This window comes from Bactrocera latifrons, unplaced genomic scaffold (genome assembly GCF_001853355.1).
Source record: "Bactrocera latifrons isolate USDA-ARS-PBARC rearing strain unplaced genomic scaffold, ASM185335v1 scaffold_32, whole genome shotgun sequence".
Taxonomy (NCBI): Eukaryota; Metazoa; Arthropoda; class Insecta; order Diptera; family Tephritidae; genus Bactrocera; species Bactrocera latifrons.
In genome coordinates, this window is record NW_017536852.1 from 45,508 (window position 1) to 59,178 (window position 13,671).

General features: G+C 35.4%; 5 protein-coding genes across 8 annotated transcripts in view; 3 read left to right on the forward strand and 2 right to left on the reverse strand.

Moving 5' to 3' along the window:
• Positions 1 to 1,011, forward strand: part of LOC108971042 (4-nitrophenylphosphatase-like) — a 2,939-nt gene extending 1,928 nt beyond the window's left edge. The window contains exons 3-4 of the mRNA XM_018936825.1: positions 310 to 517; positions 576 to 1,011. Coding sequence (XP_018792370.1) covers positions 310 to 517; positions 576 to 898 — 531 coding nt within the window. The 3' untranslated portion in view covers positions 899 to 1,011. The remainder of the gene's footprint in view (positions 1 to 309; positions 518 to 575) is intronic.
• LOC108971039 overlaps positions 1 to 7,483 on the reverse strand; it is a 24,592-nt gene extending 17,109 nt beyond the window's left edge. For both annotated transcript variants that reach the window (XM_018936819.1, XM_018936821.1), the window contains exon 1: positions 7,360 to 7,483. The gene's annotated coding sequence lies outside the window, so the exon portion shown is untranslated. The remainder of the gene's footprint in view (positions 1 to 7,359) is intronic.
• On the forward strand, positions 3,653 to 5,464 carry LOC108971041 (4-nitrophenylphosphatase-like). 2 transcript variants are annotated; one of them, XM_018936823.1, is made up of 4 exons: positions 3,653 to 3,970; positions 4,048 to 4,182; positions 4,843 to 5,050; positions 5,124 to 5,464. In XM_018936823.1, the coding sequence occupies exons 1-4, from the start codon at positions 3,710 to 3,712 to the stop codon at positions 5,444 to 5,446; spliced, it is 927 nt and encodes a 308-aa protein (XP_018792368.1). In that variant the 5' UTR covers positions 3,653 to 3,709; the 3' UTR covers positions 5,447 to 5,464. The 2 variants fall into 2 exon arrangements, with proteins under 2 accessions (XP_018792368.1, XP_018792369.1); XM_018936824.1 differs by having other exon boundaries at positions 4,843 to 5,035.
• Positions 7,484 to 7,697: 214 nt separating the features above from the next.
• On the reverse strand, positions 7,698 to 9,555 carry LOC108971040 (translation initiation factor eIF-2B subunit beta). Its single transcript, XM_018936822.1, has 6 exons — positions 9,413 to 9,555; positions 9,267 to 9,353; positions 9,077 to 9,209; positions 8,699 to 9,016; positions 8,241 to 8,629; positions 7,698 to 8,179 (listed from the first exon to the last, which is right to left on the reverse strand). The coding sequence occupies exons 1-6, from the start codon at positions 9,466 to 9,468 to the stop codon at positions 8,107 to 8,109; spliced, it is 1,056 nt and encodes a 351-aa protein (XP_018792367.1). The 5' UTR covers positions 9,469 to 9,555; the 3' UTR covers positions 7,698 to 8,106.
• Positions 9,556 to 10,233: 678 nt separating this feature from the next.
• The window catches only part of LOC108971053 (double-stranded RNA-specific editase Adar), a 156,336-nt gene continuing 152,898 nt past the window's right edge, over positions 10,234 to 13,671 (forward strand). Inside the window, exon 1 of one of the 2 annotated variants that reach the window (XM_018936848.1) lies at positions 10,234 to 10,351. Coding sequence is in view for 1 of the 2 variants with exons in the window: in XM_018936846.1 (XP_018792391.1) it covers positions 11,932 to 11,964 (33 nt within the window). In the remaining variant the exon portion in view is untranslated. Of the gene's footprint in view, positions 10,352 to 11,730; positions 11,965 to 13,671 lie in introns of those variants that run through there. The other variant, XM_018936846.1, reaches the window with a different exon arrangement.

The window sequence follows — 13,671 nt, forward strand, 5'->3', positions numbered from 1 at the left end:
TGATCACTTTGGTATATATAACCCTATATCTAACTCTTTTAGTTTTAGGACTTACAAACAACCGTTATGTGAACAAAACTATAATACTCTATTTAGCAACTTTGTTGCGAGAGTATAAAAAAAATGGTTGAAAAAAGGCTGGTTTTTACCCGAGGAAACCCATGTAACTTCTTAAACCACCACCCAGATCTATTAAGCCCTCCCCTGACATATTCTTGAATTAAATCTATTTAAGAAAATAAAAATTCTGAGACTTTTTGAAATTATTGTCATAATTTGTGTAACGTGAGACTTTTTGCATTATTTAAGGTCACTAAGGAAGACGTTGAAATCGCTACTTTGGATGAAATCACAAGACCGGAACAAAAAATGGGCGCTGTTTTGTATGATATCAATTTGAATCTAACGTATGCGCAAATAGCAGCGGCCACACGATATCTGGCAGATAAAGACTGTCATTTTATTGCCGGTGGTACAGATTGGCTATTACCGATAACGGCAGATTTAACCTTACCAGGTATGTTTCGCAGCCACAAACACACATATAATTACACCGATTTTGTATTTGGTTTTAGGATTTTGCGATTTCCTTGACACTCTTCAGCGGTTCTCAGGACGCGAGCCGACCATCGTAAGCAAACCGGCGGGTTTGCTTGGTGAAATTTTGAAGGACGTCTATAAATTGGACGATCCCAAGCGTTGTCTTTTTGTTGGCGATTCTCTGACGCATGACATACGTTTCGGTCTGAATTGTGGCTTCCAAACCTTGCTCGTATTGAGCGGTAGCACACCCATAGAGGAAATGTGGCAAGCAAAAGCGGAGGATCAGCCTCATTTTTATGCGGATAGCATAGTCGATTTTATAGAATTATATGCTAATATAAGTAAAAATACCTAAGACTCTATTTTGTATGTATACTATGTGTTCATTTTGAAATAAATTTGTAAGTGCAACTTTCCCATATAGTTTATAAGTTATTCTGATATTCCAATCAGTTCAAAATCAACAAAATAAAGCACTTTAAAACTCGGTCCAATCGTTATTAATATAAAAAGTGTGTAACTACCCGAAAGTAACTGATTATATTGGGTAGTCGAAAAAGTCTTTTCGTATTTTGTCAATAGATGCCATTACCGTTGTATATCTACAGTACAATCAATCACATTGTATCATACCATACAGTCTTGGAAAGGTGAGATTTTAAGCTTTATTTAACCAAAAAAGTTCGGGGAAGTTGAAAAAAGAACAGCTGTTCAAGGATGAGTGAATATAATGAAGAGATTCGCTATACAAGTATTCTGAAATTTTTGTAAAAAAAAAAGCTAAGAAAGAAGTTTACGGAAACGATGCTATATCAGTCCATGTGACAGATGCATCTCGCTCTGGTCGTCCTATCGTTGAAAAAGTCGCTGAAATTATGGAAAAGATTGACCAGGACCGTCACATAAGCAGCCATTATATCGCCAAGGCACTTAACACTCGTCATTAAAGAGTTTTGAATCATTTAAAAAATTACTGGCTATAAAAACACACACATGAATTGTCTGTGAAAAATTTAATGGACCAAATCAACACTGCGATTCTTTGCTGAAACGAAATGAAATCGTACCATTTCTGAAGCGAATGGTAACAGAAGACGAAAAGTGGATCAAATACGACAATAATGTGGGGAAAAGATCATGGTCCAAGCGTGGTGAAGCTCAACAACTGGTCGCAAAGCCAGGATCGACGCCACGCAAGGTTTTGCTGACTGTGAGCACCATAGGACTACCATTTCTTTCTGTCAATGCAGAACTCCCTTAATGGAGTAAAGTTGGCTTCAAGAGAAGACTGTGAAAATTACTTGTCGCTGTTTTTCGCCGGTATGAAAAATTTACTTGATTCATTATTTTCCGACAGGGAATGGGAAATGTTATAGCTTCAGATGAGCAATATATTGTATAATACTAGTTCACGTGTTTCTCCCAAATAATAATATTAGCAGTTTTTACATAAGTTAACTTTTTTACTGCGTCGATTAACTTGTGCAGTAATAAATTATTTCATTAAAGCCATGTTAGCGCTATTAAGTGCACTCGTAAACCGGCTAATTTCCACTTTACAGCAAACCCTATACAAGTTGCTACGAGTAGTGAAATATTTATATTTAAATTTTCTCGTATAACCTTCCTGGGTAATGTTTTCAATTGGCTCAAAACGGTGTTAGGAACAGTCGTTTGAGTTTGCTGGAGGGTCAGAAATCACACGCAGCAAAATCAGGCGAAAACGGCGCTTGCGGCACGCTATTGGTTGAAGATTTGGTAAAAAACCCACGAGGAATCAATGCTGTATGCAACGGTGTCTTATTTTGATACAAAAACCAAGAGTTGTCGGCCCATAATTCCGGCCTCGTTTTACGATCGTTCAAATAGTATTCCTCGTTGACAGTTTGGTCGGTTGGTAGCAATTCGGAGTGCATCACGATAGTCGACGAAAACTGTCAACATAACCTTGCCACGATATTCGTCCGAGTGATCATCGGTTTCCGGATCATAAGCATATATCCAAAACTCATCGACAGTAATAATATGTTTCATGTCTTCGTGGTAGTCGGAAAGCATTCTTCCATAGACACTGATGCGACGCGGTTTTTCGAAAAAATTGAGTGATATTGGAACTAATCGTGCTTTCACTTTTCTTAGATCCAAATGATATTTCAAATGGTTTTCACTGATGATGGTGTTGATCACCAGTAGTTGTTGACGGTCCTCCTGGATGTGGTTCGTCGTCAGCGCGTTCTCGACCCTCTTTGAATAATTTGTAGCAACCAAAAACACGTGCTCGTGACAAACAATTAACACAAACAATTATCAATAGCAGCAGTCTCTGGTGCCGAAGTAATGTTAAAAGCTAATCAGTTTGCCATACATCTCCAAAACATCTTTATTCTTAACGAATCCAGTGAGGATTCTGGCATTACAGAAGTCAAAACCAATCACCAGGTAATGACAGACTTAATGCAATAGCCCACAAAAGCGCTTCCAGGAGACGCAATCATCATGATCGTCAAGCTCTTTAATGGTATGCTCAGACTTTGTTCAAAGAAAAATTTGATTGATTCCAAGGTCAGGGAAATCGGCGAATCAGGTCAATTCATATCGACCGATTAGCCTACAGGTAAGAAATGTGAAACTATTAGATATAATGACGCAAACTTTTGCCTTTGCTAGAGCAGAGCCAAATCACCCCAGATTACAAGTTTGGCTTCAGACAGTTCCTTGGCACAATTGAGCAAAGCGACCAAGTGGAACACTTTTTAACCGGATCCACGGAAAATTGTAAATTGTACTATACTGCAGTTTTTCTTGCTATCCGTTAAGCGTTGGACGAGGTCTGGCACGTAGACCTAATATATAATATAAGTTAAAGGGAAAACTACCGACGCCTTACTACCTGCTGCCAAAGTCATAAATTGTCTTTACGGCTGACCCCACAGTGATTAACTTTATCTTCACAATTACGGCAGCCTCTGCGGATTACACTGCACTACTGTTTTTTTGTAAACTAATTATTATTTGTAATGCTGTTTAAATAAAAAATAACATTGCATAATCATGTAGAATAAATAGTTCTAAAGCCACGTCTATAAATAAATAGAACTGTGCGAAAAATAGTTTAGTGTGAAAGTGTTTGAGCTCGACAACACTGTTAGTGGATTGCCGCACGATTATGTCTGCTCGCAAAGTACGTCATATTTTGAACATCTCAGCTAAGGAGCAGAGGGAGTTCGTCAACTCCTTCGATGTGGTGATGTGTGATTGTGACGGTGTTATGTGGATGGTTTCGTCTCCGCTGCCTAGGACGGGTGAAGCGGTGAATGCGTTGAAGGATGATGGCAAGCTGGTGTACTTTGTGTCCAATAACAGTGAGCGGCCAGAGGAAGAGTATGTGAATAAGTTCATCAGAATCGGAGTGAAGGATTTTCAAGCGGTAAAACGCAAGAACTTGTTTCTTGGATATGTGCAGGTGTTGGCTAATAAATTTCTTTGTTTATTCATTTCAACTAGAACCACATTATGTATCCAGCTAAGTCCATGTTGTACTATATAAAGAAGCACAATATAAAGCAGCCGGTATTCTCAACATGTAGTGCCGATGGTAATGATGTGCTTCGTCGTGGAGGCGTAGATGTGAGGACTTTGGTAGGTAGTAATTGAAATAAGTATAAAATACCACTCACCGCTATAGCCCCTATGGATGAACAAATAATTTTGGCACTGGGAAACAACCCATCAGTAAATTGTTAACGTATATAAAACCTGTCTCCATTTGAAACTCATTACTAGAATCCGAAAATATATTCTTTGTAGAGTTACATGTGTAGAATATCGGCAGCGTGTGCTCGAAGTTCATCTACTCCATTCGCAAGACAGTCAGATTGTTGTACTCAAATTAGGACTCTGTTATTTCTGATATTATATTTTCTCAAAGTTATTTAGAAAACTACAAACTAACCGGTTTTTTTTTGTTAGAATTGTGATATTTAATGACGCAATACATTTTTCGTAGTTGTTACTTTTGACAGCTGTTACCTGATTTATACCCATCATCATTTGCTAAATCAAAACGAACAGACTTACTCCAAAACCTCGTTTGCAAAACGTGAAAATTTGTTACTAAAATTATTTTTTCATAAGCTTTCGAAATCACATAACTGTATAGAGTTTTATAAAATTCCTTTTCTAAACAGCCTTCACAGACATACATATTCTCACTTAAACTATATTTTTCATAAAAATTCTGAGACCTTTTAAATTATTGTGTTAATTTGTATTACTTTCAACTCTTTTTCATTCCTTAAGGACGTCAAAGAATGCGTTCGACTTTCCAATTTGATAAAAATCACGGAACCGGAACAAAAAATGGGCGCTGTTTTGTTTGACGTCAACTGCCATTTAAATTTTGTGCAAATGACAGCGGCCACGCGATATCTAGCAGACAAAGATTGTGATTTTCTTATGGGTGCTCCTGATCCGATACATAAGCTGCAGACAGGTCTAATGGTTCCAAGTCCGTTTCGCAAACACGAAATATATACAAATATAAGGCAATTAATTTTGGCGATTTAATGTTTGTTTTTCAGCTTTTAACGATTTCTACCTCATTCTTAAGCGTTTAACGGGACGAGAGGCGATAATAGTTGGCAAACCGGCGGTTTCGCTTGGTGAAATTTTGAAAGACGTCTATAAATTGGACGATCCCAAACGTTGTCTGTTTGTTGGAGATTCTATGGATGTCGATATACCTTTCGGTCGGAATTGTGGTTTCCAAACCCTGCTCGTATTGAGCGGCAGTACACCCATAGAGGAAATGTGGCAAGCAAGTGCGGAGAATCAGCCTCATTTTTATGCGGATAGCATGGCAGATTTTATAGAATTATATGCTAATATAAATAAAAATGCTTAAGAATCTATTTTGTTCGTATATCGTGTGTGGTTTCTGCATCTTTCCTATAACTTTGTAAGTTATACTGCTCTTCTAGGTAGGGACAAATTCAACAAATTAAAAATCTTTGAAACCCGATCTAATTATCGTCGCACTCGCGACTTGTCCCCGCGGCATTGTTAACAGTCATGCCTTCGTAGGAAATTGAGAAATAGAGTCCTCTCTCGACGAACAAAAACCAAATTCTGCAAGTCATTCATCATAACCCGTCCTGCTATACGCAGTACCCTCGGGGGAAAACTTTATAACTTGCTAAGACATCTACACGAAACTCGGCATATTTTATCTACAAATGAATTTCTGATAGCTGCTATTCAGTTGGTATTTTAGCTTCGGTGCAGCCGAATTTCACTTCATGGTTCCTCTTGTCAATCTGGTTTTTGAGGAAGAGAAGACATTTTGAAACATATACTGAAAGTGAGTGGATCAATATATTAATATAATATGTTCCACTCCCACTAATATCGAATTAAATTGGAACAAACCTGAATCCATATATAGTGAAAAACTACCACGTCTGCTACATATTTCTTAAGGAGTTGCGGATTTTTTCTTACTGCAGATAATTACAATAAAAACAATGAAATCGGTAGGGTTCGACTTAGCGATTCGACGTTATTTAAAATTTGAAATTGGAAAAATCAAGCGGTATATACACACATACATACATTCTCATATATATACATATGTTTCACTTATGTGTACCAATATGTATATTTTTCTAAACACTTACAATTCTATGATTGTGCCCAACTGTAGTTCTCTCAACGCAGCGCATAAACAATTGATTGATTACATAACTAGATTGTAATGGATCTTACCGTGAATTATATTGGCTCACATATTTGCAATTAATTCGATAGACAACGTATTTCTGCACATAAAATTGATTGCCCAGCTTTCGTGTTTGATTAAATATTTCAATAATTTCTATTGCCTTTTTAACACACCAACGCACGCACGCACACACACACGCACACACACGCAATGAAGAAACCAAATGGACGTCTGTCTAGCCGCCTCGAAGCACCAACCAAAACATACTAATTGCAAAGGAGAACAACTCGCTTCGTGGCACCTAATGGTGTCAGTGGTATTAAAGTTGTGCACAACAATAACAACAAATATTAAAAGAAGAAAACAAAATCAAAGCACCTTTAAGTATTGGAAGTAGCGCAAAGCATTTTATTGTGTCTGCGGCGTTGCAAGACAAACATTTAAATTATTGCCCCGTCCATTGGGTTGCAAGCGTGTGTGTGGTGGTGGCGCCGGTAAACAAAAGTCGGGTCTGCTTTTTCACCCCACACTGGTCGTCAGTTCGTATTTTGGTCGGCTATTGGCCTTGTTAAGCGGAAGTCGCCATATTCCATGCAGGAATGTTCAAAGGAAGCATATGAAAGTATTTCAAGCTTACGAGTTGCTTTCTTAAATATGTGTGTATGTATAAACATATAAATTTGGCAAATTTTGATATATGTGCATACATATACATATATGGTAGATATGATTTTGTAAACAATATTCCTTAATAATCAATAAATAAAAAATATTGGTGGCACTGCTTTAGAACTTTTCAGAGCGCTGGTTTGGGGTTTGGTCAATGACGTTTGAGAATTAGACGCATATACATACATTCTTAACCAGTTTGGACGCGAATTTTGTTCTATCAAGAACTTTCAACTTAGTATTCTTCAAACTGGTAATAATTTCATGCTAATACAACAATCACTTTAGCTAAAATAAATAAATAATAAAAATATTGCACCTCCAATCAAGCGCATAACTTTTTGCAGTTTATTTAAAAAGACGTTTGTCTATCACTTCTGCAACAAAATTATTTAAACAAACTTTCAATTCATTTGGTGATTCATTACCATTCAAAAGCATGTACATATATTCTTTGTCACAACTACACAGAAAACTCTTTATAGCCGTTAATTAACGTTTTTGCGCCAATTTAAAATTCACTTTTTCATAAAAGAAAACTAACACAGCACATTTTATTTACACAACTCAATTTTTACTTATACGTTTTTTCTTCAATTTTACACCAAATGTTTTGCACTATTTTATTATTATATGCTTAGTTACAATTACAAAAATTATGATATTTAGCGTAAGGCGTTGTTTTGTCTTGCACAAAGTTTGTTTATTGGCATTTGCCTTTTGAAAACTGTGATAATTTGCATTGAAGAATAATTAAAAGAAAATGTGATTGACTGACATGTGACGATTGTACTGAAACGCAGTGCGGCAAAATAAAAGCCGCTCGACAAACTAATTTCAAAGTTTGCCTTCCATACGGAATTGAACCGGATATCGGAGGGTAGACAGGCAGAGTTCGAATAATATAATCTTGCGGTTTGCTCACACTAATTGGATTAGACGTTGGACGAAGCAAATAAAAAACAGCAAACGCGCTGCAATGCGGTATTTAAATGTGCCAACTATAGCGCGCTACAGGTTCAAAGCAACAGCACACATATATATACATTTTGGAAATACAATCAGCTTTCTTCTTTTCTTTATTCTGTTATTTTACTTATTTGTGCTTTAGTTTAGCCAGCAAAGGCTAGGGATTTCTAATGGTTAATATATAAAATAATAGCGCTATTTTCGTTTTACATTTCATAATCCTCTGGATTGTATAGTTCAGTCAAAAGTCGATAGACATAAGAGGGTGCATGGCCGCCACTGTAAGCAAACAAAATAAGTTGCATTATGTCTAAATGTAAGATAAAACACTTGTACTTACATATTTGATATAAACAGTGTCACCAGCTCTGGCGGCACATAGTCAAATATAGGGCTGTAAACTTTGGCAGAATGCGACGCTAAGGAATCATATTCAATAACATCTTCCGCACAGCCTACTAAATTGAATGCGTCTTGTTCTATTGAACACAAATGTAGCGGAGACAATTTGTACATGGGTGAGAGTACTATAACAGGCACTGAGTAATGTTTAGCTGCTAGAGCTACTGTGTAGGAACCGCAAGCGGCACGCAGGCCCCCATTTGCAAGCACGCTATGTGTGCCAATTATGACTTTGTTGACGCGTGACATCATTGCGAATATTGCGGAGTCAGGTATGACAATTATTTCGACATTTCCCGTTGCCAAGCTAGCTGCCAAGTTGTGACCCTAAAATTTTTAATATATACATATATAATTTGGGAAACTAGTTTGAATTTTTTCCGTATGTTAACTCACTCGGCAATCTGGTGCACATTCAGCTATAATTATGGTTAGAAATTGACGCTTCTTAACAGCACGTTTCAAAAAGTTTTCAACACTACGCGAGTGCCCCAGTGTGAGTATAACCTCAGAAGAGTGTATGTGCTCTTCAGCTTGTGCGCAAATATTTTCCGAACTTGTCTCCAACTCCGTTTCCATTTCTTGCAGGTGATCTAAGAGCGCTTCACGCAATCCTTGTTGTGGTTCAGTATAATCAACGCTAACATCATTACTCGTTTGTGTAACAAGTTTGTGCAAGGACATTGAAGCTTGATCATCCGTGAATTGATGCACCTAATAATTATATGCGCTTGCTATGTATACTGAAATGAAATAATGTATTGCGTTACCAACCTTTGCTTTGAGTAAATCGAATTCTTCGCGTATCAATTTAAGTATACGTCGTGAAATGTTGGCTGTTACAGTCTCTTGCGGAATTGCGGATTGCAGTATGTGGCCTTGTGTGCGCACCAAATTCATGAGTTCGCTAATAAGTACAAATACTTTAAAGTTTTCATGTTCGGAGTATGAATGTACAACTTACTCTGCATTATCCCATCTTTGTCCATTTATGATTTTCTTAAATAATTGTAGCGTTTTTGCTGTAATGTTGTAAGAACCTTCCACATTGCTGTAATAAAATAAAGAACAAATTTATGGGGTTTCAACAAATACTTTAATTTTGCATACCCAATTTTGATTTCGTGAATCAATTGAGTAACTTCTTTTGTTGGTTGGCCTCTCATTTTAGTGGTTTTCCGTTTCAATTACGAAATATTTTAATAGCTAAATGCAATATCTGCCTATACCTGCAATGCAAATGCAAACGTCAAACTTTTGTTTGCGCGTGTCAGCTTAACAGCTGATTGCCAAGTCAGAAGCTAACAGGGTGAAGCATGTGAATCATTTTACTTGTGAGTGCTAAAATTGTTATTTGTATTTCAATATATTTTTATATTGAATCGACATAGAAGGATTACATTGTGAATATGAAACACAATAGTTGTTTATATTTTTATTTAATTAAATTATTTTATTAAAATTTGTGTTCCACTGTGTATTGTTGTTTGTTGAATTGCGTCCCTGGTGCGAATGCAATCAAAATGAAATTGAAAACAACTAATTGGAATTTGTACAGTTGTGGATTGCATTCGGCGACAAGAATGATTTGGTAGCGAATTGTATCTTTCAGATGACAATTCGATATGAAAGTTGGATAAATAAAGAGGTGTGCACGGATCGCGGTTTAGACTTCAGCAATTAAGACAAAAGAATACTTTGAAAATAAATTATACAAATTTCCGCAGCTCAGTGTCGATATTATAACCATTGTAAGGAATCATATAAGTAAATAAAAGAAATGTGTGGTGAAAATTGCTAAATGAAATATTAAAAAAAAAGCGACCGGGGCTATTTTACGCTGCAGCGGCGTAAGCACCCTTATAATCTTGTAGTTGTTTTTGTGTGTACGAACTTGGTGGCGTTGTGCAAAGAACAAAAGTTCTGATTTTGGTGGTGAATCTGTAAACAAAAAAAGTTCCGTTATATTATTGACTTTAAAACGAGTGAAATCAATAAATGTAAAGTAAAATAATCAACCATATAAATATCTACAACACATTTAATAAGGTAGGAAATAATCAAAGACAACCAGCAAATGCATATTTATAAAAACAAATGTGTGTAAGCGCTTTTGCAAAATGCTCCACTGCGCCACATACATACGTACATTTATATGAAAACCTTACTCAAGTCTGTTGGTTAGCGCATAAAGTTTCTGAGTAACACAATTGTTTATAATTTTACAGTCATTATTTGCGTTTAATTGAAAGCTTATTTTGTTATTGTGTAGCAAATCAAAACGTACATTTATGAATGTCGGTCGTACATACCGTTTTTGAGGTGGTGCTCCAGGGTTGCGCATGGAAGTGTGCGAATACCTTAGCAAGACAGTCATTATCGATTTTTTGTTTTCATGCCATTCTGGCTGTAACTTCTTTGCGCTTCAGCTGTCGCCTAGTCGGTGGTTGGTTGATAGGTCGGAAAATTTCTGTCTGGCTAATGTGCGCGGGCGGTCAGATATTACCTACAGAATCTTCGTCTAGCTGCTTTCGCGTTGTTACGTCAATAATGACACTAATTTGCAGCAACGCATTGCTGGGTGCGAATTTGAAAATCATTTTGTCAACTTTGTTAACTATTAAGTGTGTTTGGAATAATCCGCAGCTGAAATTTTAAAGTAAACGAAGTTGGTTGTGTTATGTTTACTTGAATTAAAAACACAAGCGAAAACCACAAATGCCGATAATTTATCGCAATGCATTTTTGGAAAATAAATTTTAGCTGCACTCCAGATGCAGTTCGCATGCAAGCTAAGTGAACCATGAACTGACTAAAGTGCAAATGATTAGTAAGCCAAGCTTCAAATATTTTTAACTTTTTTATATTAATTCATTTAGCAAAAAAAAAAAAAAAAAAACTAGTCACGTGCTAATTGTCTTATCTAATTGGAAAATGCTTTTGGCCAACCACCGACTTTTTGTTTACTATTATCTATCAACCAACATACATATTAAATATTAGCTTTAGTTGTTAAGCAATAATGTAAGCTTACTAATATTACCAATTCAAATCAATATTTACAACCCTAATTGCTATTTCGTAGTTTTATATGTATAAATATTATATTTAAGCTTAAGTGCATATAATACATTTTTGAAGTTACTTAATTTAATTTATTTCATCTATTTCTTTTTGTAAATATTTATCATTTTAGGCGCGCTAAACTACTATTCGAGCAAAACAACCGGCAACAATTTTTTTGTTCACATTTCCCCCCAACAATGAAAATACTAGCCTAGCAAAATTTGAAAAAAATGAAAAAATCAAAAAAAAGTTGAAACACGTTTACACACAATATTGAAATTAATATATTGTACGTATGCTACAATACATATATACATAAATATATATCCAACCTACACAATTGTATAAAGTAAAAAAAAAAAAAAAAAAAAAAGGAAAAATTTAAAAAATTAAAAAAAATTTAAAATATCAACTAATCAAATTAATCTGCAGTTAAGCTGAAAGTTCTCATCCTCCCCGTAAACATATATAATACCACCAATCAATCCTACCACCACCACTCCACCACTATTCAACTTCAATTCGACTAAATTCAAAGATAGAATTTGCATAAAACTCAAGTCATGCTAAACAACGCTACAAATTGTTCGCCGCATGTAAGTAGTTCAGCAATGATATGTATAAATATCGTTGTTCACATTAATTTTTTTATGTTTGTCTATACTAGTGTGCGTAAATTTATGCATATCTGTACGTTGTCTGTTATTTAGTGTTAATTATTTTATTTTTATTTTTTAACATATATTTTTTCTGTGATTTGTATGTGTTGTAAGTAAAATTGCTTACTTTTTGTAGCCCATATAAAAAACACACCTCTCTTTATTTGCCTTATCATCTTTATAACAACAAAATTAACTTACAAATTTGTTAAAACTCACTCTCTGTTCACATTTCATTTTAAAAATCGTAAACTTCCGCAAACAACAGGAAATAACCATACACACCGCAAATTGGTGGTGCACACTTGCCTTTTATTTTATTATCATTATTATTTTTTGTTGTAAATATTGGCAAAAAACACACACCGATATGTAAACAAACTTGGGGCGCCTTCTTATCAAGGTGTTCGTTATCGCGCCTTCATGTTTGCGGTGCGGCTTGTTAGTGCAGCGTGTGTGTGCTTGTGTTTGCTAGTAGTGTGGCAACACAGGCCTTTTTTTTATTATTATTATTAATGATTTGTTTATCCCACGATCACTTCGGCGCGCATTGTTTAGATGTTCATATTGTATATCGGTAGTGTTTATCGCGTCTTATGCACTTGCTGTGTTGCCTTGTAGGCTGTTTGATGATTTATGTATATACACTTTATTTTGTTTACATTAACAACGTTTGCCCACAAGCGGTTTTTAGGTTAAACTGAAAAAAAAACCGCTTAAACTTTGGATGTGTAGCCGGGAGTGTGTGTCATAAAAACTGTTTTCGTACTTATAACGGTTATAATTATGTGCAGTCAAATTCTTAATTGATTATTCACGTTTTCTATTAGAAGTATGAAAAAGTGAGGTTAATTTAGTTATTTATTTTGGTTATATTTATTTGTTAGGTTCGATTGGAATCTTACTCTCTTTCTCCGGGTGTTACGAGCTTGATAAACTTAATAAACCCTGTTCAGGTTATAAAGGCACCTTGTAACACTTGCTTATATTTTTCATATTTTTATAATCTTAATAAAATAACTTAGAAAATTTGCTTTAGAATAAACAAAAGTTCGCTTTTGAAAACGGAATTAGTATATTACTACCACTTCATAAAAATTGCAAGGTCCTTGTAACTCTTCGTACGCATTCATTTCCACTTGAAACGCCAGCTTACATCAACATTTGTATTTATGCATACATGTTTGCATGTTTGCAATTATATCTGTCTATGATCAAATGAAACACATTTTCTTTCATCTACAAATATTTACATGCACGCGTGTACATTTGCACAAGACGTGTGACGTAACTTTCGAAAAATCGCAAAGGGAATTGCAAAATTTCACTCTAATGTAAATTGAGTTATCAATTATATTCTCCGACATGTGCCAATTTACATACATCCAGCAATAACAACACACAACAAACAAATGTAACACAGCAGCCCAAAAGTCCAAAAGTAAAGGTAAAACCACAGGGGCACCGAGATGTTTGCAATTTTCGAGTGCAAAATATTCCTATCACAAATAATTTTTCACGGCGTGTCGGTAAACAATAAAACTATTATATAAATATAAACAAAATGCAAAAGTGCGAAAATTTCCAATGCTAAATTAAAGATAGCACTAAATAGCAATCAATTCAAAGCTAATTAAAGTAAAT

Bases quoted from the DNA above. Each gene is read 5' to 3' on its own strand.
- LOC108971041 (XM_018936823.1), top strand. From the start codon at position 3,710: ATGTCTGCTCGCAAAGTACGTCATATTTTGAACATCTCAGCTAAGGAG. The intron at 3,971-4,047 runs GTAAAACGCAAG...CATTTCAACTAG, and splicing joins GAGTGAAGGATTTTCAAGCG to AACCACATTATGTATCCAGC. The intron at 5,051-5,123 runs GTCCGTTTCGCA...TTTGTTTTTCAG, and splicing joins GACAGGTCTAATGGTTCCAA to CTTTTAACGATTTCTACCTC.
- LOC108971040 (XM_018936822.1), bottom strand. From the start codon at position 9,468: ATGAGAGGCCAACCAACAAAAGAAGTTACTCAATTGATTCACGAAATC. The intron at 9,210-9,266 runs GTAAGTTGTACA...TGTACTTATTAG, and splicing joins CAAAGATGGGATAATGCAGA to CGAACTCATGAATTTGGTGC. The intron at 8,630-8,698 runs GTGAGTTAACAT...TAAAAATTTTAG, and splicing joins AATGTGCACCAGATTGCCGA to GGTCACAACTTGGCAGCTAG.